Source organism: Pleurodeles waltl, chromosome 11 (genome assembly GCF_031143425.1).
Source record: "Pleurodeles waltl isolate 20211129_DDA chromosome 11, aPleWal1.hap1.20221129, whole genome shotgun sequence".
In the NCBI taxonomy this organism is placed as follows: Eukaryota; Metazoa; Chordata; class Amphibia; order Caudata; family Salamandridae; genus Pleurodeles; species Pleurodeles waltl.
In genome coordinates this window covers 777243064-777267109 of record NC_090450.1, presented here as the reverse complement: position 1 = coordinate 777267109, position 24046 = coordinate 777243064, and the positions used below count along the sequence as shown (strand labels likewise).

Sequence of the window (24046 nt, the reverse complement as noted above, 5' to 3'; positions counted from 1 at the left end):
GGCTGCCTTTCATACTGTCTACATCGAACCTATAATACCACATCAGCAGAACTGACCTTGTAATATTCCAGGCAACCACCAAGAAGCCACAATACCCTTTTGTAGATTGGGCTATTCATCTTTTTATCACTGCTTTTGTTTAACAATTGTTGTAATATTTGTCAAACTCTCCTATTTTTGGTTAGTTTCCAAATTAAAATATCCTTCTCCATTCAAAATCTCTTCTGTTTTTATTTCACACATTTATTATCCATAATGACAATAGAGCTGCCTTTGTTCACTGGTTCTATTTTGATTGAGTTGTTGCAATTCAATGTCTCTAATAATTCTGTTTCTGATATTTTCACATTAATCTCATTTTATTTTGGTTTCTACAAAGTTCTCTGCATTTCCTTAGTGACTGCTTGATCAACTATATGTAATATTTTATGAATGGAGGCTCTGAAATACTATTAGGTTATACACATTGTAATTATTCATTTATTCGAGTCATGATTGGGTCATTTCCAAAGAAGAAAGCTGTCCACTGAATTGTATGCATACGTTCATAGCAGCACGCCAAATCTTGTTTTACCACTTGCTGGTATGAATAAACATATGGGTGCTGTTTGAGAAGTAATTATCACTAAGATTTCCTTCTCCGTTGCATAGCTCCACTGTCTCGTACTTCTTCCATCTCCTACTGATCTATGGGTGAAGCTATAAAAGAGAAAAAAATAATTTCTGGGTGTACCCTCCTCTGTGCCATCTATATCTCTATTTGTTGCTGATTGATCAGAATTAATCTGATTACATCTCTGATACTTTCATTGACAATGGACATTTTAAACAAATTCTTCTTCTTTGTTTGGGACTGTTTGAGATATTGAGCATGTGCAGAATCCTTTCAAGATTTATAGTACTCACTTGAATTGTAGCCTATGTACTGTCCGACAAATGCACCTTTACAAAATACATTTGTTCATGTTTAATTGTTTCTGACCAACTGTACTGCTGCAGCACGCTTGCGTCTTGACTTCAACCTGCCAATACAAAGCCTAATATTAAAATATCGTTAATTGGGTACTGTGCAAAGTCAAGAAGTGCCGAGACTGAGTCACTTAATCTGGAAGTCAATCTCAAGTAAGTACCTCTAGTGGCACACATATCTTGCACCTGAAGTTAAAGTCCTAGCAACAGATGAAATCTGTAGCAGTAAAATACCTCCAAAACGCATGTCTAAAGTCTTACCTAAGCATGCCAGATTAATTTCAAAATCATTGGACATTGAAGCAGTCACTGCCATGAAGAGACTTCTGAGATTTCCATCCTCTGAGTACAATGAATAGGGAGTCGCAGAGTTCTCAGACTTGCCCTGGAAGATCTTGATGAAGAAGTGTTTATTATGTTTAAGGTGTGGGTAGATGCCCTTGAAAGAATACCGGTTTGGGGGAGCGAAGTGTAGCACCGAGCGGTCCTGCCAGCTTTGCAGAGCAAAGTCGGAGTCTCTGACACACATAACAGGGCCGGCTTTAGGGTGGTGCGAGTAGTGCGGCCACACCGGGTGCTGACCTGGGTTGGGGGGCCACTGACCTCAGGAGGGGCGCTGTGTTTACCAATAACTTAGAAACTTGTGATTTAAATGCACCTCCTGAAACGTTTCTTGTGCGTCCTGCCTTTAGGAAGCAATTAAAATGTCAAGAAACCTCTTTTGATTAATGTTCTTGCTAGGGAGACAGATGGGAATTTTGTCTAGTGGCAGTTTTGACTCACCATAAAGTAGCGTAGAGGGTTATTATGCCTGCTGCAAAGAACAGAACTATATTTTATGTGGATAGCTGAGTAGATTAGTAAAGCCAGCCTTTACAACCACTTTTAAAACAAATGAATGTGTGTGAAAGGAAAGCTATAGAGAGAGGAGGGGCACATTTATTGTGGTAGTGAGGGAATTCGAGGAGGTGGTCATAGGGAAGGGACACCAAAAAAGACTGCTGCACAGGGCGCCAGCAGCCCTAATGCCGGCCCTGACACATACCCTGCGCCTGTGTCCCCCTAATGCCACTTCGACAATAGGCTGAGGCCACTCTTCCTGCAACAAAACTTGAGAACTTGCCAAGATGCAGCTGATGCCTGCCAGTCAGGGAAGTACCCACAATTGTTAGCTTGCTATTTGAAATTTATGTGTCAGGCAGTTAAACTCCTGAATGATCAAATTCTGCAAGCAGGAGCTCCCTTCCAAAAGTCTCTCGATGTGTATGGTCTGTGACAGCTTCAATGTAGTGCGTAATGGTCAAATTATTAATTTTTAGGCAACCACTAATTTATAGTATTAGTGCAGTGGGGTCTTGAATCGACTTCAGATTCTGTGACAATGTTCATGAGATTAGCTGGGATGCGATGCAAAATTTGACAATATTCGTTTTTGAAGGAAATATATTTATGGCTATGACATTATTCTCTTAGGGAAAGTTGATGAAAAATAGTGGTGCGACGAGAGTAGTGAGGATGAAAAGGAGGTTAAGATGAAATATAAGTAATCATAAAAGAAAGGAGTGTGAAAATGGAAGGAAAGCAAGAGTTTAGTAACAGACAGAGAAGAGAGAACAAACAGCTATATGAAATGAGGGGAAGCAGAGAGAGAAATAAATATTGCATAGCGATAGGAATGAAATGGAAAGGAGCGACATAAAGGGGGAGAGAATAAACTGCACAGATTATTAAAAAGGGGTAAGGAGAAAACAGTGGAGTGTGGAAGGGAAATGGGGCCGCTTAGTGGAACATAATATTAGGAAGGAGGGATTCAATGGGCGGTAGAGGTAAAGTGAGACAAATGCAGTAGTGCTCAGAAAAATGGGATGGAAGAACAAGGAGAAATAAAGAGATGAGGGAGATCAAGTAAATACTTGAGACAAGCAAAGAAGAAGTGAAAGATACGAGTGTAGTTGTTGGAAAGAGCAAAGAGAGGGGCAGAAGAAAAACAGTGCTATGGGGAAGAGGGAGAAAGCAGAGATGAAAAAATCGTTTTGGAAAGAGAGAATGGAGAGGAAAAGATATTTAGAAGTCAATAGGGGGGTCACAGAGGAAAATAACCAAATGCTAATCTGATAGAGATTGAGAAACTGAGGACCACTGGGGAGGGTGTCACACATTAGAAGAGGCAGTTTTTTCCTGGACACTGCATTTGTATTTCTAGGTTTGTGAGAATGGACTGCATGTTTTTCTATTTTGTTGGACGCTGTTACTATCTTGCTTCTATGACTAACTGAACGGGGGAGCCACAATAGACGTTCACAAAACAACACGTGTTTATCATCGCCATGACCACACTCAGTAAGTATCCATAAAAGGGTGAAGAGTTAACATCACGTACAATTATACTTCTATAAAAAGCAGAAGCGGAAGCATACGAGGACAAAACCCATAGAGGCAGCATTTCAAGAAACTGTAAAACAGCTTTGCCTCCACATGAAACAAAGTTACAAACTGCTGATTCTAACAATTCCATGCCAAGTACAGGAAGGGAGGGCCACGTATAAAAAAACACTGCAATGACAGTAAAGAAGCTCAGGGCCGTCTGTTTAGAGCTGCCGGTGAAATAAAGGTCATAGTGCACATTTTTGTCTCATTTATGTTAAAATAAACACTAGGTAACAAAGCATAACTCAATAGTACTCAGTTGTACGACTTATAACAATCTGCATTACAGCTTGTATTTCAGGACACGATTCCTAGATGATAATTTTATTGCTATAGTTCATACAGTCTTGGCTCTGAATACAAAAGGGCCGGATAATCCCAACCCCTGCGTAATCCCCAGTTAGTGCACTTGTTTATATTATGAGTTTACCACCCCTAGTAGTTACCAAGTGTGATAAAGTACACACACTCATATTTTTCACCAGGTGGATATCAGCGGGCAAATTAGCAAAAATATACTGAGAAAAATGGCTGCTAAAAATTAGGGCATGCTGTGTTTACCACACAAAGCATGAAAGTCTGCATAATATGCCCCATTTGAAATGGCTAAACTTGTAATGGATGGCAATTATTCCACCCAATAATGTCCATGCCCTAAGGTATCTGATTAATCAGGCATATAACCTATCTACAATCCCTCTAGAGTGTTCATATTTAGGGCCATAGTCCGAGTAGATGAAAACTAAACTTTTTTTACTGGACAATTATCACCATATATTAAGAAGAATCATTTAAAGTGTAAGAGTGCAGCGATGGTGAGTGAGAGCTGCTGACTGCTGACTAGTGCTAAGGTGCAAGTGTTGTCTGTGTAAATTGTATGGGTGATTGGCTTTTCCATGATTGGCATATTTAGTTTACTAGTAAGTCCCTAGTAAAGTGCACTAGAGATGTCCAGGGCACATAGATCAAATGCTACTAGTGAGCCTGCAGCACTGATTGTGCCACCCACATGAGTAGCCCGGTATACATCGCTCAGACCTGCCACTGCAGTGTGGGTGTGCAGTTTTTAACTGTCAATTCGAGCTGGCAAGTCTACCCACTTGCCAGGACCAAACCTTCCCTTTTTGTTCATGTAAGGCATCCCTAATGTAGGCCCTAGGTGGCCCTGTGGGCAGGGCACAGTGTATTCAAAAGGTAGGACATGTACTGGTGTGTTTTACAGGTCCTGATAGTGAAATATGGCCAAATTCATTTTTCACTATTGCAAGGTCAATCTTTCCCATAGGGTAATATGGGGACTGCCTTTACATTTCTTTTAAGTGTAGTTTCCCAATGGGGGCAGATAGAGATTTGGAGTTTGGTATCCCTGCACTCACAATGCAAACATACATCTTTGGGAAAGTTGTTTTTTAGATTGTCAGTTTGAAAATGCCACTTTTAGAAAGAAGGCATTTTCTCGCTTAGCCATTTTGTGCTTCTGCCTGCCTGTGGAATCCATGTCTGGGTCAGACTAACAATTAGGCTATTTGTAAATTCCCTAAAGAAAATGACTCAAAGGGAGCTGGGAAGTGTCCTGCATAGCCTGATGAGTCTCCTGGGCTAGAGTGGGGAGGGAGTAGCTCACACTTGCACCTGAAAGGGCTGTGCCTGTCCCCGCAGAATGCTGTATCCGACCCCCTGGTGTGTGTCTGGGGCCAGGTCTGGGCAACGCTGGATCTTGTCAACAACAGATAATTTCCTTTGAAGTTTGCCTACTTCAAAGGCAGAAATGGGTATAAGTAGTGGACCCAAAACCCCAGACTTTGAGAACACTTCTGGATCAAGAGGGACCTCTGCCAAGGAGAAGAGCTGAAAGAGGAGTTCTACCTCTTTACTGGGTGTGCTTTGCTGGGTTGACCTGCAGTTGCTTCTTCTGACTTAGAGAAAACAATGACTGGACTTTGCTGTGTATTCTGCTTGTGAAGTTTCTCCAATGGCTTGGACTGAGCTTGCCTCCAGTTAAGAAGTCTCAGGGGAAGCAGAGACTTCCCCTATCAGTCTCTGGGTTCACTTGCTGTGGACCCTAACTTGCCAGGTGGTGCCTGTTCCAGTTTCTGGTCTCTTGGGATTGAAAGCTGGTTGAAAACGAAGAAAAACCAAGTGCACTGACGATGGGCGATGTCTGGACTGATGAAGCTGCCTGACCCACGCCGCCGCCTGCAACCGAAGCTGAGGTCCCCGCTGGAGTGTGATAACCCTGACTGACATCACAGGCCCGATGCCACCGCAGCCTGCTGATGTCTGGTGACTTTGTGAGTCCTTGTTGCCGTGTCAGAGATGTTCATGACACCCGACTCCGCTGCAGTACATGCAGCCCCGTGGTGTGACCACAATCCCGTGAGGTCACCCCTCTGCGTCTTGACCCACCAGACATCGACCCCTCTTGAGTGTAAGGAACCAACACTTTGCACTGACGCTCCCTCATCTTCACTGCTTTGCAGAAAGGACCTGATGCTTCACACTGATGCCTCCACTCCACAGCGCTTGAACTGACGCCGTACTGGCTCCAGCGACGCTTCGTTTCCCTGACTCCATGCACCTGCTTGTTTCCTCACTTTCAAAAAGGGCTGTACCTGGGGGTCTGTGCGACTCCGTGACCAGTGCCATTGGCATTGGATTGTTCGGAACGGCCCACTCACAATGCTGTAATAACACCAAATTGAGGCATATGTGTTTCTAAGCGCTATATTGAAGTTTAATCTTTGAAAATTCATAACTTTGCTTTTGTATGTTTGATGTTTCTGGTTTAGGTATTGCTTTACTCAGATACATATTGACTCTTTTTCTAAACTGGTGTTGGGTGCTTTTGTGGTGTTTTCTATGTGCTACCGTGTGAGATTGTACAAATACTTTACACATTACCTCTGAGATAAGCCTGACTGCTTGTGCCAAGCTACCAAAGGGGTGAGAAGAGGTCATCTGAGCTGGGTATCTCCTTTACCCTGACTAGAGTGAGGGTCCTGCTTCAACAGAGTGCAAACTGACTGCCAACCAGAAACCCCATTTCTAACACTCACCATTGCATTTCAGATTGTAAGCAGTGATATACAAATCATCCTTGGCACTGTTCTAATAGGAGTTGTCAAGCCCAATCTACCAAGTCCTGTTGTGTCCGAATTCTGGGCTCAATTCACAAAGGTATCTGCACCCCAAGTGTGGACCTAAAGATAGTGCTCATAAATGCCCTTTGTGAATTCCCAAAGTCGTAAAAGTAGACGTTTGGTCTACGTTTAGACCAAACTCCTAAGTTTTACCTTTGTGAATCGAGCCCTCTGAATTCTAATGTGACAGTGTCCATCTAGAAGGATGACACACCAGCTCTGGAGGTCAATAATTTAATTAAAAACACTTTATTCATCTGTCCAGGGGTGGCCTCTCTGCTAAAAGTTAGCAGAAAAATTAAATGATAATAAATTATTCTGAGTCTAGGGTGGGGCGGGTCCAGCATCCTCTGCATCAGCAGGAAGGAGCAGTAGTGGTTCACTCTAAGTGTGCATGTCAGTTTGGTCTGCCGTCTTTAGCTGGCCAAACTCACATGTGCACTTAGAGCTCTCCACCTGAGCTGTATTTCACAGCCGGGTGCAGACCAAGTGGAGGTTCCCACTCCCTCCATGAGCAGCATTTTCAGGCTGCTCAGACCGACCCTGGTCCTTCTCTCATGCTATGTAACAGCGTGAAAGAAGGGTCTGGATTGGGTGGGGAGGGGAGCAAGGGAAGCACCAAGGCAGCGGGAGCGGCGGAGGCGAGGTGGCAGGTGTCGTTTTTTAAATTTTTTGCCCCCACCCAGCTCTGCGTCCTGCACCACTAGCCCTTCCTGGCAGCAGCCACCACTGCTTCATGCAATCTAGAGGACCACTTTTAAAGGAGCCATGCTATGAGGCAGTCTACAATTTGAGCAAATTTCCATCAGAAAAGAAGTTCCCTTTAACTGTGTTTGGAAAGTCAGTTTTATGCAATGTGCTGCAATGTGTTGCTAAATGTGGCACTGGCACAGAAACACGAGTTGTGAATCATAAAAGACAGAATTCAAGTGAGAGGAAATAGCTTGTTGGGGAAACAACTGACACATGTCCCACAGTAAATGCATTTGGCTCTTACTCACCCTCATGTGGCACACAGTACACTGGGCCATCATCCGTGGTATCGAATGATGAAAAGGAGCCATGGGAAGACCAAGAAGGGGATGGCTGTTCCACAGCAGATTGTGGCTCGATGAAGCTGCAGTTGAAAGTGTGGTCCATATCATGGTGAGCCACTGAAAGGGAAAATAACAGCAATAACTCTATGCAGCAGAAAGGAAGCACCACAAATGTTCATTTTAGTGAACCATAGTATTTTCTTGAAGGCCTTTTACCTTTGCAGGAAAGGTAACAGTAAAAAGCAACTTGTGCTGTTAACAAAACCATTTGGACCACTTTGTACAAGCAAGTGACCTTTTTGTTGTAGTTTGGAAACAAAATTACACAAATAATTGTGTGACCTGTTGTGAAATTTCCTTTTTACCAGCCATACCACAGATACTATGAATAGCTTGAAACAGACTTACATGATATAAAACATCCATTAGCCAGAAGGATAGTGATATTAGTTAAATAACTGCCACTGAAATGTGCATTGATATGCAGGCCACAATTTCCATTCAGAACAAGGCTATGTCAGACTTCTGTACTCCCTGGATTAGGGGAAATGATGCATTTGGGAATAATACAGCACATAGAAGTTGCAGAAAATCAAGGTGAAGTGCTAAATAAAAAATATATTACTGCTGTAACAAATCTCTGCCAATCACTAGCTTGAACCAGGGCTGGAATGAATAATATATATTAGTCAACATGAATTATTTTCGGAGAACATGGCGGCTGCCGTGCGGACAGTGCGTTGAGGCACTCACTGGCTCCATGGCATGCTACCGGCGCCTCCGTCACTTCGGTGCACCGAATCCCCGGGGGGCAAGCTAGCAGTCTCCCAGTCCCGCCACATGCCGCTAGCAACCTCCGGCGCTTGGAGGCTGGATTGTTGGTGAATTCTCTTCCGTGTGGGGGCGATTGACTCAGCTTTTTGCACTCCCATTGTGGTGAATGGGAGCACCTCAGCAGGGGAGAGAGGGCCTGGTGTATCCTACGGGCTGTCCTGGCTGAGGGCCAGCCTGGAACTGGGTCGTTCCAGGCGGGCAGCTGCCAGACTCCCCTTCGGGGTCAAAGCTGGCAGAGTCAGCACTGAAACAGACAGGCTGTTTGACGGAGACACAGAAGCTGCAGGCTTGATGAGAGTGGTGAGCAGCTCCAGAACCCATCCTCTCTCCGGTTTGTTAGTACCTCAGAAGAAGGTAAGAGACAGTGGATGTGAGGAGAGGGAGGAGAGTCAGTTGATTAAGGAGCAGCGGAAAGTGGATCCTATGAGGCGTCATACCCCTCTTGTAAGGCAAAGTCTGCCACGAGCTAAGCTGGATACTGGGGAGGGGAGTGGAGATGGGGGTTTAAAGCCCTTTAAATGCCTTAAAAGTATAAAACCCCGGAAAAAAACAGGAAGCTCTAAATTGACTCCATTGGCAAAACCTTTTTTAAAGTTAAATTCCCGGATAACTTGGCGATTTCGGAAAGTGAGATGGACGGGAGTACTTCAAGGGGTCAAGAGCAGGAGGTGGAGGAGGAGGCAGGAGGGGAAGATAGCTCCCGAAGTGGGAGACACTCGCCTGGTAGCCAGCTGCCTGCAATGGTTCAAGGGACTCTAGTTGACCGCCAGGAGGTTGGGAAAGACTTGGATAAGGAAGGAATTGTCCCTCTGAGTGTTTTTTCATTAGTCAATACGTTGCAGGGGAGGGAGACTCCTGCTTCCCCCCCACGGTCTTCCAGTGCTGGTTCGGCAGGTCCTTACAGTAGATTTGGCTCCTCTATTGAGGCTGTGCTCTCAAATTTATCAGTGGATATTAAAAAGGGCTTCACTATATCTGAAACTAATCAAGGCAAAATAAGAGAAGTCTGTGGTGCCCTGGAGAAAAAACTGGACCTTTTGGTACTAAGAACACAAGCACTGAGGGGGTGGTGGGGGAAATGAGAGTGGAAATTAGTGACCACAAAAAAGAAATTGACTTGTTGAAGGGAAATGAGCAGGCTCTCCGGAGTAAATTGGAACAATTGGAGAACAACTCAAGAAGAAACAATCTGAGAGTGCTGAATGTGCCAGAGGATGTGGAAGGTGGAAATTAAAAAATGTTTTTGAGCTCCCTTCTTAAGAACGCGCTTTCACTGGAAGAGTCTCTGGAGGAATTAGCAGGGGATATTTAGCGAATTCATAGAGACCCCTTTAAGAAAAGGCTAGGTAGTCCTAAACCCAGGAAGATTTTGATAAATTTTCAAACCTATCCTTTGAAAGAGAAAATCCTGTCCTTGGTGCTTAAACAAAAAACCTTAAAGGGGGATCATTTTTCGTTTGAGGTTAGGTCTGATTTGTCAAGTGTGGCCTTAAACAGGCAGTGGGAGCTAGGAAGGCGGATGAAAGAGTTCTGGAAACTTGGTGCCTCGGTACAGATGAAGTTTCCTGCCACCCTCAAGATTATGTACAATAATAAAATGTATAACATTAGAGAGGTGGAAGCAGCGGATGAGCTCCTGGGGACCATCAAAGCGGAGGCGTCGAGAAGTAATCTGCGTTGCCGATGGAGGGCAGAACGGTGTCCAAAATTGGGTCATGGACCTGAATAATGGGGTGGTTCTCATGGGGGGTTTGGAGGGGCACGAGTGGGGGGGAGTGGGGGGTGCACAATAGGGGGGTGGCGAAGATGGGTCTGGGTGGTGGGGAAGGAGCACACGAGGGGGTGTGTGGGGAGCACAGGGTGGGGACTAGACGGGATAGATAGCGGCAAAATAAAAAAAGTCCTGTACACCTCGGTTTACTAGACAACCCGCAAGACATGAACAAGGAAGAAGTAGCCCAAGGAGTTTATTTCCAGAGGAAACTTCAAATACTGTCTTGGAATGTGAATGGTTTGAGGGTGAGTGCTAGGAGAGATAGGATCATACAGTATTTGAGGGACTCGCCTGCCCAGGTTTTGATATTGCAAGAAACGCATTTAATGGGTGAAGAGTGTAAAGTTTTATTTGGGAAACAGAAGTGGGTTCATTGTTGTGTATGTACTGAACAAGGCCCCCACATTAGGGGGGTGGCCATAGTATTTAAACATCAGGGCGATCCTGTAGTATTAAAAGTCAGTGTTGATACTGCAGGGAGGTGGGTAATAATTAAGGCTAAGTTATTTGGTGACCCAGTCACCCTGGCTGGGTTTTATGGCCCCAATACCGATGATATTGAGCCTCTCAGGAAATAGTTTTGTCAATTGCTGGATTTCTTGGATCCAGTGATATTGGCAGGGGACTTCAATATTGTACTAGATAATAAATTGGACAGACCATCCAAATATAGATCAGTAGATCAGTAGATCAGAAAGATGATGAAGGAAAGGGCTTTTGAGGACTGGTGTAGAGACAGTGTGGGACCTCATCAGATTTTTTCATATAACAATAAGAAGTATAACCACGCATGAAGTATTGATTATTTTGTGGTAGAACAGACATGGCGTAGTGCGATAGCTAGTATCGAGTATCTCTCTCAGCATTTTTCGGATCATGGAGCAGTGGTATTAAAAATGAATTTAGCGAGAGAGAAAGTGGCGAGTCAGTGGACGTTGGATCGCTCCTTATTATTAAATGAAGAAGTCAGAATTAGGCTATGTGCAGAAACAGAGGAGTTTTTTAAGGTGAATATGGGTTCTGCCCCTTTTGAGGTGGTTTGGGATACATATAAGGCGGTGATACGAGGGATTCTTATTAATATTGCCAGTTATAAGAACAAGCGGTATAGGGATGAGTTAGAGTTTCTGGTGGAAGAAATGAAGGTTATTAGGGAGCTCCTAATGATGACTATAGGTGAAGATGAGAAGCGGATAAGGCAGCAAAGATTGGATGTCCTGAAATCCCAAGTAGAGGCGCTTTTGCAAACAAGATTAATGCATCAATGGGAGGCAAGTAACCTGGCACATTTTGAAAACTGAGAAAATCCGGGGAAATTACAAGCTTGGAAAGCAAAAAGGGCCCAAGTTAGAAATTTAATGAAGGAAATTGAGGTAGAGCAAGGCCAGAGGACGAGAGAGAGCGCGGAAATTAAAAGTGCTTTTGGACAATTCTTTTCTCAACTTTATACAGAAGAGTTTGAGGTTACTGAGCAGGCGGTTAAAAATTGGTTGGGGGATGATACTCTTCCCGGTCTATCTGAAGAGCAGCAGCGTTGGTTGAATAGGCCTATCACCCCAGATGAAATTGTAGCTGCTTTGAGGAGAAATAAGGGGGGTAAGGCCGCAGGTCCAGATGGTCTTCCGGGAGAACTGTATAAGGTCTTAGAGCAGGCATTAATGCCGTTTTTGTTAAAGTTGTTCTCTGAGGTATTTGTGAATGACTCCCCTGTTCCGGCATCTTGGAATGAGGCAGTAATATCATTGATTTTGAAACCGGTTAAAAACCCGGCTAGGTGTGAGTCATATAGACCCACTTCACTGCTGAATGCAGATTATAAGCTATTTGCAAAGGTTCTTTCAGGTAGGTTAAATTTGGTGGTGAAGGATTTAATTAATATGGACCAGAAGGGGTTTATTAAGGGTAGGTATTTACATGAGCTTACTCATACCTTGATAGGGGCAATAGATCTGGCAACCACTTATAAGACCCCTTTGGGGGCTATAGCTTTAGATGCTATGAAAGCCTTCAACAGGGTCAATTGGAGTTATTTATTGCAGGTTTTGAAAAGGTATAATATAGGGAATAATTTCTGTAAGGCTATTAAACGGATCTATTCTGACCCCTCTGCTAGAATCTTAATTGACGGAGAACTAACAAACTGCTTTAGGATTTTGAGGGGAACTAGGCAGGGGTGCCCATTGTCCGCGCTCCTGTTCGATCTGTATATTGAACCCTTTGCCAGGAAAATAAGACAGTGTCCTGAAATAGTTGCTTTTAAATGGGAATTGTAGGAGAAGAAAGTTGCACACTATGCAGATGATTTAATGGTATTTACTGCTAATATATCAACTGCCCTCCCAGCATTACGAAGATTAGCCGAGGAGTTTGCCTTGGTCTCTGGCTATAAGGTCAATACAGAGAAGTCGGAAATCATGGTATGGAATCAGGATTGGCAAGGGAAGGGTGAAATATGCTACTTAGGGTTATTAATTACACATGATATTAAGTTAGTGGTAAAAAACCAAGGAGCGTTGGTGGCAGATTGCATTAATATAATGAAGGGTTGGGCCCACTTGCCATTGACAGTATTGGGAAGGGTAAACCTGGTAAAAATGTTTCTTATTCCAAAAATTAATTTTATTCAGAACGCCATACCGTTATTAATGGATGGTAGATATCTTAAGAAACTTCAACAGGCTATCACTTCTTTTATCTGGGCCTGCAAGGGTCCTAGGATTGCATGGAAAAAGCTGCGGAGGAGGAAAGAGAAGGGAGGTTTATCATTGCCCGATTTACAGCTATATGCATGGGCCTACCAGTTGAGGAGTTCGAGAAGGTTGTTCACCTCTTTGGACGATTCAGGGGTAGGTGCAATGTTTAAAGCAATGATATCTAACATTCCGGGGGCAGGGAAACAGTTTCTCTTTAAGTATGGAGACCCAAAATATTTCAAGAAAATACAACTAAAAGTTCTGAGAGAGGCAGCTATGTGTTGGTATCAGGTGAAATCCACTATGAAGATTGATTACTATAATGAGCTAGCCCCTATTTGGGATTCCCCGGGCACTCCAGAATGTTTGAAAGACTCTTTGGCTAAACCTTTAAGAGATGTTGGTTTGGAATGCTGGGGGGATCTAATACAGGACACTTTGTTACTCTTGTGGGAAGAACTGATTGATATGATGGGTGGTACTCTGTCTATGTTCAAATATTTCCAATTGACTGCTTGGGTATTGTTCACTCGACGGAGTCGTCAAGGGGAGAACCCGTTATCAAAAGATTTTTTTAACGGCTCCCCCAAGGGCTGCAAGATTGCAAGGTGGTATTGGGAGATTCTGGATCAGATCGACGGAGAGTTTAAGTTGCCAGAACAGTTGTGGCAAGGCGTCATGACAAAAGAAACGGCGCAGTTGGGATGGCAAGAATCATTGAGAACATGTTCAGAGGTAGTTAAGGCCGCCCCGTTAAGGAAGAACCATTTGTATGTGATACACAGAGCTTATATCACTCCAGCGCAACTAATGAAGATAAAGAAGGGTGAGGTGGTGAGGTGCCTTAAATGTGGAGCTCCGGAGGCTGTGGACGTTCATATGTTTATGGAATGCCCGAAAATGTTTTTCTTTTGGTCGGAAGTAGTGGGTGCACTGTCACAGACGGTAGGAAAGGAGCTCTATGTAAGTCTCCCTTTAATTATTTTTGGGAAGTCTGGCGAGATGGTAGGGTGGTCTAGAAATAATAGGCACTTTGTGTTCTTTGCTATTTTGTTGGCCAGAAGAGAGATCTGTGTAAAATGGATGACGGCAGCCCCACCACTATACAGGAGCTGGTTGGATATGTGTGTAAAAACAGCTAAATTAGATCTTAAGGTGCGCAGTCCAGAGCGGAGAATGAAAAAAAGTAAATTATGGGCTCCTCTTTTGGAAGGGGTTCCTTCCTTTCCTCCCTCCCTTCTATAAGGAACATTATGTCCTATGATTTAAATCCTCCCCCTTTCTACATCTGGGCCAGCTACTTGGTCCTCCCAGGTGGGATGAGCAGGTGATACAGGGTCCTCCTTGGGCGATATGTCCACCGCTAGCTTTAAGGTAAATAGACCTTGCTGGTTAAAACGGTGTGACTTATTGGTGAGGTGTATGAGGACAAAAAAAAACATTAATTATTTTCCAAAATGTGTGGCAATAGTCAAGACATTGAAACCACTTTCTCAATTAAAATAATATTTTCTGACAACTATTGAGCAAACATGGAACATGCTGCTGTTGTGATGGTTGTGTGCTAACCTTACAGACACTGATTACCCAATGGGATGCTTCTTGTACGTCCTGTATATTGATGACCTAAAAGCAGTATAAAATGCAAGTTGTGAAAGAGGCACCCTTATAATGAATAAATAACCTCCACTATCTTGCAAGTTACCTAATACACTAATAATCCTGAATCCCGGACTTCACTTCCCAATGATAGAGGGAAGTTCTAAGTTAGAGTAAATGCCAACACAAAACAGGAAACTGCACCCATTGGACACATAGAAAATGCTGCAACTTATTTACAGTTGTGTTTATGTATGTCCCCTCTGGGAGTGGTGAGCAGCATTGCCAGCACCCTCAAATTTCACTTGTTACTCTCTACTGAAGTAGGATAAAAATCCTGAAACTCAGGTCTAGAGATACACAGCACTGTCTTCATGGACAATGGTGAACACTAAAGACTTAGGCCCTCATTCTGACCTTGGCGGTCGGCGGAGAGGCGGCGGTCGGACCGCGAACAGACCGGCGGTCAAAAAAATGGCATTCTGACCGCGGCTGTCACCGCCACGATCGACCGCCACTTCCCCACTCCGACCGCCACGGCGGTCATGACCGACGGGCTGGAGTTTGCGCACTCCGGCCCGGCGGTCGACCCAAGACCGCCAACGGTATCATGACCCTGCTTACCGCCGCGGTTTCTGGCGGTCGGGAACCGCCATGCGAACCATGGCGGTAGGCACTATCGGGGCCAGGGAATTCCTTCCCTGGCACTGATAGGGGTCTCCCCCACCCCCCACTGCCCCCCCGAGTCCTCCCCCCACACCCTCCACCCCCCTGCCACCCCCCAGAGGTGGTACGAACCCCCTCCCCACCCCCACCCCGACATGCACATACACGCATCCCGACATGCACACACCCCCAACATGCACATATACACACCCCCTACACACACACATACACAACGGGGACACATACCCGCACACATACATGCCGACATGCGCACCCGCCGAACTACACACATTGCCCATAGGCACAGCAGCACCCCCCGCCCGCATGCACGCACTCACACACCCCCTCTACACACTCACACGCACACCCCCATGCACGCACACATCACACAACACCCCCCCACCCCCTCCCCTCACGGACGATCAACTTACCTTGTGCGTTGGTCCTCCGGGAGGCGACAGGAGCCATGGGGAGGTGACCGCCAACAGAAGACCGCCAACAGAAGACCGCCACACAGAAATGTGGGTCGTAATTCTGTGGGCGGTGTTCTGCTGGCGTGGCGGTGGAGGTTGACCAGTCTCCACTTTCCCGCCGACCGCCAGTGTGGCTGCTGGTGGTTTTTCCGGCGGAACGCTCCCAGCGGTCGGAATGCGCACAGCGGCATACCGCCGCGGTCGGCGGTCTTCACCGCGGCGGTAACTCGGCGGTCTTGCGAAAAGACCGCCAAGGTCAGAATGAGGGCCTTAGTATTATCATGCATAGTATTTACTGCAATTCATCTGGGCTGTGTGCTGGCATGCAAGGCAGTGAGCTCCCTCCTCCTTTTGTGATCATCTCCTTGTTGAGTTATTGGGCTGACAAGCTCTGGGATGAACCTGCACTCTGTGTGATGTACAGAAACCTGAGAAGACTGTGAGCAGCATTGCCAGCAACCTCAAATGTCACTTATTGCTGTCTACTGAAGGAGGACAATAAATCCTGAAACATGCCTAGAGAGACAGAACTGGCAGCACCAACAATGGTGAATATTAGAGACATTCAACTAAAGTGAGTGTTATCAGGAACTGCATTTACCACAAATGTTAAGTTTAGTGATGATATCACTCCAAAGAAAGATCTGAAGAGTTTATTTGAAGCTTAGAGCATAAGACCACTAACCTTAGAGCCAGCAAACAATTTCCTGTCTGTCTGTCTGTCTGTCTCTGGTTCAAATCTCAGAACCTCCAGGTACATAGAACACTATGATGTCACAAAATGACATATATAGTATTCTACATATTGCAACCTTGTCCAAGCCACAAAACATCCCTCCTTACAGTTTACAATATAATAAAACAAAATTACAATTTACAATGAAAGATTGTGTAAGTGTAGAAATAATAACCAATAACTAAACTTAAAGGCAAAAATGCATCAGAACAAAACCACAATAAATATAGTTACGTATATTAACACATTGAAATATTGATAATATTAAATCATAAACTCAGCACTTTTTTTTTCATTTCAGCGATCATCCATTACAAAGTCCTTATGCCAACCAAGCTTGAAATTCATCCTTTTTGAAAGCTGTTTCATTGCACAACTTGGTTCCTCAGTACTGTGATTCCAAGCTTGCACACTTTGAAAAGTTGGATTGTCGTGTTGGTTCTCATTATAACAATGAGACTGCTGGATTCTGGGGGCTGCACCACAGATTGTGGGGAACTGAGTCCAATTTCACACAGAGTGACAACTGTTGACCTAACCATTCCGGCTAACTAGCAGTACTTCACCAGTGCCCAAGAGTAGAGGTGGTTTCTGGCAGCTGTGCGCATGACATTCTGATTTCTCAGGGAAATCGTGGTGGAACTGATCTTACCCTTTTCTCCCAGTTACATTCTTCTTACAGAAACAAAGACAAATAGAAGCAGGAATTGGTTCAATTAATGTTAGTGACTCAACTGCATTCTAGATAAAAAGGCATGTACTACAATAGTAAGGATAATGAAATATAATAATACCAAATCGATGACAAAGAAAGTGAAACATAATAAAAGTCCCACCATAGTGTCACAATGCTAAGTGTCAGAATTCCTACCTACACCACTAAAGTTCTATACAACAGCACAGCAGTGTTAGCCCCAATGCACCCTTCAGGACCCCTGGGAAGACACCATCCCCATGCCTGAATATGGTAGTAGTGAAGAGGACTGTTGGTCTAATGAGTCTTCTCCCATGTAGGCGGAAAAGATGTCTAGTCTCAGCAGACAGCTTCAATGAAGTGAACAGCATGCAGTGGCAACTTCTGGCTGTAATCTCCCTTCTAATGAATAGGTGGCAGAGGGGTGTTTTATAATAAAGGATCTAGTGTTCTAAGGAAACTGCCCTAACTTAGAAACACATATGTTTCCAAGAAATGTCAGAGGATGTGGTGTTCCACTTTGCACTGACAACAATATTGTGTAAAGCCTAGAGCAAAGCACAGAGCAAAAATGTTGTGCTAAAGAATGGAGGAAGTTTCTAGGCTAAAGGAGCAATAGATAAAAGAATAAAAAAAACATCACCACAGAAAGAAGATCCTGCTAAAATAATAAATTAATTGTTTCTAGGCTAAAGGGCACATGCTGCAGGGCTATGGCTAAAATAATGTGCCATTAGAATGCGCCTAAAATAACGTAACAACAGGATCATCCACTTGAACTAACTTGGACATGCTTCAAACGTTTCCTGAATCAAAATTGGCAATATTCTATTACAATAAGGTATTACAAAGCTTCCCATAAATTTTGAACATCGTTCCTTTATAATACCTGGTCTTTTCACCATTTCTCTGTCACCCACTTCCCACCTTCTTTCTCGTACACAGTTCTTTGCATCAAAACGCCTTATACTTGTATTGATGTTCCATTCTACGCAAAACCTGATCCCCTTTGGAATGTTGTTCCGTTAATTCTGTGCTCAACTTTAACCAGACTGGCTTAAGTGAGGAAAATGGAGAAACTGATGATACTCAGTTAGGCATGCTCAGTGTGCCCACCATATTTCTCTCAGCTATCTTTTAGGGATTGTTTTATTAAGAAGTGCATCCTGTGCACAGATCATCACTATTGTATTCATACTCTCAGCTAAACCATTAGCTTGAGGCAAATAAAGAGCTGTCTTGAAATGTACTATGGAAAGTTCCTTGAGAAACTCTCCCATTTCCTGGGACACAAATTGCACGCCATTATCAGTGACTAGATTTGTGGGAACTCCTGCATAGAGAACTCCTCTTTTAAGAACTCAATAACTGTCTTAGTGTTTACAGAAGCCACACATTTGGTGACTAACAACTTAGATGTATTACATACCGTTCATCATATGCCAACAGATAAAAGGGGCCAGCAATGTCCAGACCTAATTTAGTCCAAGGTTCTACTGGAACATCAACTGGGGACAGAGGAACAGTTAATCAATCAAATATTTATAGAGCATAGAAAATTACCTGTGAGGGTCTTGAGGCATTAGAACAGTATGCTGCTTCATGGAGGAATAATCATTCGAACATCCATGTCTTTAGTTCTCTTCTGAATCCCTGGAGTGATAGTGCAGTCCTGAGGTGCAGGGGGAGGTTGTTCCAAGTCTTGGTTGGCAGGTGCAAGAAAAAGCGTCCTCTGCTGTTGGCTCGACGGATCCGTGGGGTGTCTGCAAGGGAGAGGGAAACTGATTGGAGGCGTCTGGTTGGTTGGTGGAAGGTCAGACATTTGTTGATGTATGCTGGTCCTTCATTGTGCAGGGCCTTGTAGGTATGGGTCAGCATCTTGAACTGGCATCTCTTCGGAATCAGGAGTCGGTGTAGTTTTCTGAGATGGGGGTGTGGTGTGGGTCCTGCTGGGGAAATTGAGTACGAGTCTTGCTGCTGAGTTCTGTGTTGTCTGGAGTCTTTTCAGGAGGTGGGCTGTGGTTCCTATGTAAAGGTGTTTCCATAGTCCAGTCTGCTGGTGATGAGGGCCTGCATGATGGTCCTTCTGGTGTCTGCTGGAAGCCACATGAAAATCTTGCAGAGCATGTGAAGAGTGTGCAAGCAGGTGGATGAGACTGCGTCAGCTTGTTGCTTCATAGACAGCTTGCTATCCAGGATGATGCTGAGGTTGTTGGCATGCTCTTTTGGGGCAGGGGGTGTGCCGAGCTCTATGGCCACCTTGTTGTTCCCAAAGATGAGGACTTCAGTTTTTTTGGTGTTGAGTTTGAGACAGTTGTCCTTCATCCAGTCTGCTATGTTCGTCATGCATCTGTGGAAGTTAGCTTTTGTGGTGGAGGGATATTCGGACAGTGAGAGAATGAGCTGTGTGTCGTTGGTGTAGGAGATGATGTTGAGTCTGTGTGATCTGATAGTGAAAGCCATGGGGGTCATAGAGGTACTGAAGAGGGTCAGACTGAGGCACGATCCTTGGGGGACTCCACAGATGATCTTCTTGGGCTCTGATGTGAACAGTGGGAGACTGATCTTTTGGGATCTGCCAGTGAGCTACGAGGTGACCCATGTGAGGGCAGTGCCTTAAATTCCAATGTGGTGGAGTCTGTTGATCAGAATGTGGTGGGAGACAGTGTCAAACTTGGTGGACAGGTCCAGGAGGATGAGGGCTGCTGTTCCCCCATGGTCCCGGAGGGCTCTAATGTCATCTGTGGCTGCAATCAGGGCAATCAGGGCTGCCTCGCTGCTGTGGTTAGCTTGAAAACCTGATTGGGAGGAGTCTAGGGGGTTGTGGTCTACTAGGTGTTGGGTGAGTTGCTGGTTGATTGCTTTCTCCAGGACTTTTGCTGGATAGTGGAGCAGAGAGATGGGCCATTAGTTCTTCAATTTGGCTGGAATGGCAGATGTTCTTTTCACAAGGGACCTCACTTCAGAGTATTTCCAGACCTCCGGGAAGGAGGCCACTGTGATGGAGGTATTCAGGACCTTCCTGAGCTCGTCGAGGTTGAAGACATGTTGGGGGCAAGGGTTCATGGGTGCTCCCAGATGTACAGAGTTCATGATGGAGATAGTGTCTTGTGTGGTAAGGAGATCCCAGTGGGTGAGAAGGTATTTGTGCATATGAGGTGGTTGATGCTGCCTGCGATGGAGGGTTAGTGATCAAAGTTTTCATAGATAGCTGAGATCTTGTTGTGGAAGAAGTCTGTGAGGTTGCTGCACAGCTCCAGGGAGGGAATGATGTTGTTCTAGTTGACTGTGGGATTGGTGAACTCCTTCACGATGGTGAAGAGTTCTTTGCTGTGGTTTGTGGTGGCTTTGATGTGGTCTACTGTGTTTTTCTTGGTTTCTTTCATTAGGTGGTTGTACTTATTGAGGGCAGTCCTGAAGGCGGTGCAGTATTCAGTTTTTTCGATGATGCGCCAATTCCTTTCAAGTTGTAGGCAGTTGCATTTGGAGGAGAGCAGTTCCTTGGTGAGCCATCTTGCTCTTTTTCTTTGTTCTTTGACCTTGGCGGAGGCGATTGAGTTGGCATATTCTGTGAAACACCTGGAGAAACTCTTTGCTGCTTGTTCAGGGCAGTGTATAGAGCCTGGGAGGTGGGAGCAGAAAGTGTTGTTCCACTAGTCTTCTGAAACCTTTTTCAAGTTTCTATACATGGAACTTGGGGGGGCACAGTGCCAGGGTGTGTGGTCCGGAGATGGTAAAGTGTACGCTGTGGTGGTCGGACCGGAGTGGTATGGTATGGATGTACCTGACTCTGTCGCTAGAGGTGAAGATAGAGTTGAGCGTGTGTCCTGTGATGTGTGTAGTGTCAGTGATGAGCTGCTTGAGGCCGATGTTGCTAAAAATTTCCAGGAGATTTGTGGAGTTGATGTCTCAGGGGTTCTCAAGGTGGAAGTTGAGGTCACCTAGTAATATGTAGTGCTAGGAGTCGACTGCTTGTGGTGCAATGAGTTCCGAGATGGCATTGCAGAAACTGGGGCATGGTCCTGGTGGTCTGTAGGCAATGCCTCTGATGGTGCTTTTTCCATCTATGTGGAGTTAGAAGTTGAGGTGTTCCATTACCAGTGATGGGTCGTCAGGGGATGTCATGCAGTGGATGGAGCCCCTGTAGATGATGCTGTTTCTCCCTCTCTGCTTAGTGGTTCGGTCCCGGGGTGGTATCTTGTAATCTTCGGGGATGGCGGTGGTGATGTCTGTGAGGAGGCGGGGTTGAACCAGGTTTCTGAGAGGACGATGACGTCTGGGGTGAGGGAGGGGATACTGTCCCAGACCTCGGTGGCATGTTAAACTAGTGAATGTGCTTTGAGCAGAATGCACTGGAGTTGTGTTGTGGTTGTCTTGGTCGATGTATTGGGAGCATTGGTTCCTTCGTCGCTGAAGGTCAGGTGGCAGTGTCAACAGGAGAATAGTCCTCCGGTGGAACTCGGGATGAGTGGCAGCAGTGGATGTTGGTGCATCTGGGGTTCAGGACTTGGAGGTCTGCAGCAGCCTTCTACTTCATGATCCACCTCCAGCCACCAGTGCCATACATGTAATCTGGCCTTGGTCATGTCTCTTCCCAAATGCCCTTTATGGGCCAAACTGATCAACTTTTCTGTCAAAATCAATGGGGTACCACACTATTTACCCTGACGAGTCTTCCGTCCACAATGCTTACTTCATCTTTAATACTAAAGAATCCATCTAAGGTAGACAGTATTTCTTTATTGCTTGGCCAACCTTTCATAATGAGCTACTTCAATACCAGAAAATCAGAATCATTTGAGTTGGCATTTACCCATTCATTGTCATCCAAAGCTGGCTCACATACCCAACTCACTAATTTATTCTAACAATTATCCTCACAATGGTCAATTGGCAACCTGGACAACAGTCTGCCAGACTATTTTTTTAACCTGGCACATACTCAACAGTGAAACTGTAACTGGACGATCCTTCTGACCACCGTCTAATCCTAGAGGACATATTTTCCATATCTCATGCTTGAGAAGATATGAGTAAGTGGTCGAAGATCTGACCTAACTGTGAAGGGTATACCCCACAGAAAACAAATTAAAGTGGAGAATTGCCCAATACGCAGCCAACACCTCTCGCTCAATAAGAGAATATCGTTCTTCAGCACCTTTTAATGAGCGTGAGGCAAAAGCCACAACTCATAGCTTACAAACTCCCAACTGACTCTTGTTCAAATCTCAGAACTTCCAAATGCAAAGAACACTATGATATCACAAAATGACATACATAGTACTCTACACATAGCAACCTGGTCCAAGCCACAACAAGAGAGCATCTAAGGTAATTGCAGTATGGGATGTCTAGTGATATATGGCACTGGCTGCACCAACAATGGTGTATACTAAAGGCTTTCAACAAATTAAGTGCTGTCATGCACTGCATTCATCACAATGTATCTGAATTAAATGTGTAGTGGTATCCCAAACAAAGTGCTCCCTCCTCCTTCTTAGATTGCGATTGGCTCCTTGTTGAGTTGTTGGACTGGCGAGCTCTGGGATGCACCTGCACTATGGGTGTGGTACAGAAACGTGAGAAAACAATGAGCAGCATTGCTAGCAACCCCACATTTCACTTGTTACTCTTGTCACGTAGGTTCTCATTATCCTAATGAGACTACTGGATTCGGGCAGCAGAATCACCTGTACTGCAGGGGACTGAGTCAGATCCCGTACCATGTGACACCTGTTAGCCTAATCCGGGTTCTGTTCCAGCTAACGAGCAGTGCCTTATCTCCACCCAAGAGCAGGGATGATTGGGCAACCGGGCGCATGACATAAATGACTCCTCAGGGGAATCGTGGTCAGTCAGATCTCATCCGTTTCTCTCGCTTACATTAGTCTCACGTATGCAAAGACAATCATAGGCAGAGTATAGTTCAATAGGGTTTTGTTTGAAGTAACTGCATCTTAGATAATAAAGCATGTATTGCAATAACTAGGATGATGAAGCACAACAAGATTAAAATTGTGACAAGGAGAGTAAAACACAAGAATAATGCTACGATGTTGTCACTAAGGTTTTTAAGTATAGTTCCTACCTAAGCTATGTTAGAGCACAGCATGTTAAGCTCTAATTCTGCCCTTCAGGTTTCCCCTGGGAAGACTTCATCCCTCATACCTGAGAAAGAAGCTTATAGTCTACATAAGCAGCTGCAGCAAAGAAATCAGCGTATAGTCGTGGTCATCTAGCTGGAATCTCCCTCTAAGGTACATGGGTCAAAGCAGTGTTTTTATAATAAAACAGCTGATGTTCCAAGAAAGGATCCCCACGTAAGAGCTTGTATGTTTCTGTGAACATTGGAGACAAGGTGTACCACTTTTGCCAGCAATCTATGTTACTGCAGCCTTGAGAAAAGCACAGAGTAAAAGAAATATCTTGTTTAATAACGCAGTGCTGACCTAGACGAAGAACAGCTAGATAGAGAAAATAAAACAAGACCGCAAATGTGGCTATTGTTAAAATAATATAACAAAGTTAAAATAAAACATATCTAGGTTAAAGTGCACAGCAGCAGGCCTCATTTGCTACAATAAGATGTATAAAACTATAGCTAAAACGGCTACACAACACCCTCTCCATGCCAGTTCAAAGGTGGTTCAAAGCCTAATTACATATGTAAAAGCTACTACAATTCATCCTAAGACATAGGGGGTGATTCTGACCCCGGCGGTCTCAGACCGCCGGGGCCAGGGTCGGCGGGAGCACCGCCGACAGACCGGCGGTGCCCCGCAGGGCATTCTGACCGCGGCGCTTTGGCCGCGGTCAGTGCAGGAAAACCGGCGGTCTCCCGCCGGTTTTCCGCTGCCCGTCAGAATCCTCCAAGGCGGCGCAGCATGCTGCGCCGCCTTGGGGATTCTGACACCCCCTACCGCCATCCTGTTCCTGGCGGTTCGCCCGCCAGGAACAGGATGGCGGTAGGGGGTGTTGCGGGGCCCCTGGGGGCCCCTGCAGTG

At 45.0% G+C, this 24046-nt stretch overlaps 1 protein-coding gene across 1 annotated transcript in view; it reads right to left on the bottom strand.

The window, feature by feature from the left end:
- SCARF2 (scavenger receptor class F member 2) overlaps positions 1 to 24046 on the bottom strand; it is a 589328-nt gene that overhangs the window by 35359 nt on the left and 529923 nt on the right. Inside the window, exon 10 of the mRNA XM_069214490.1 lies at positions 7538 to 7690. Coding sequence (XP_069070591.1) covers positions 7538 to 7690 — 153 coding nt within the window. The remainder of the gene's footprint in view (positions 1 to 7537; positions 7691 to 24046) is intronic.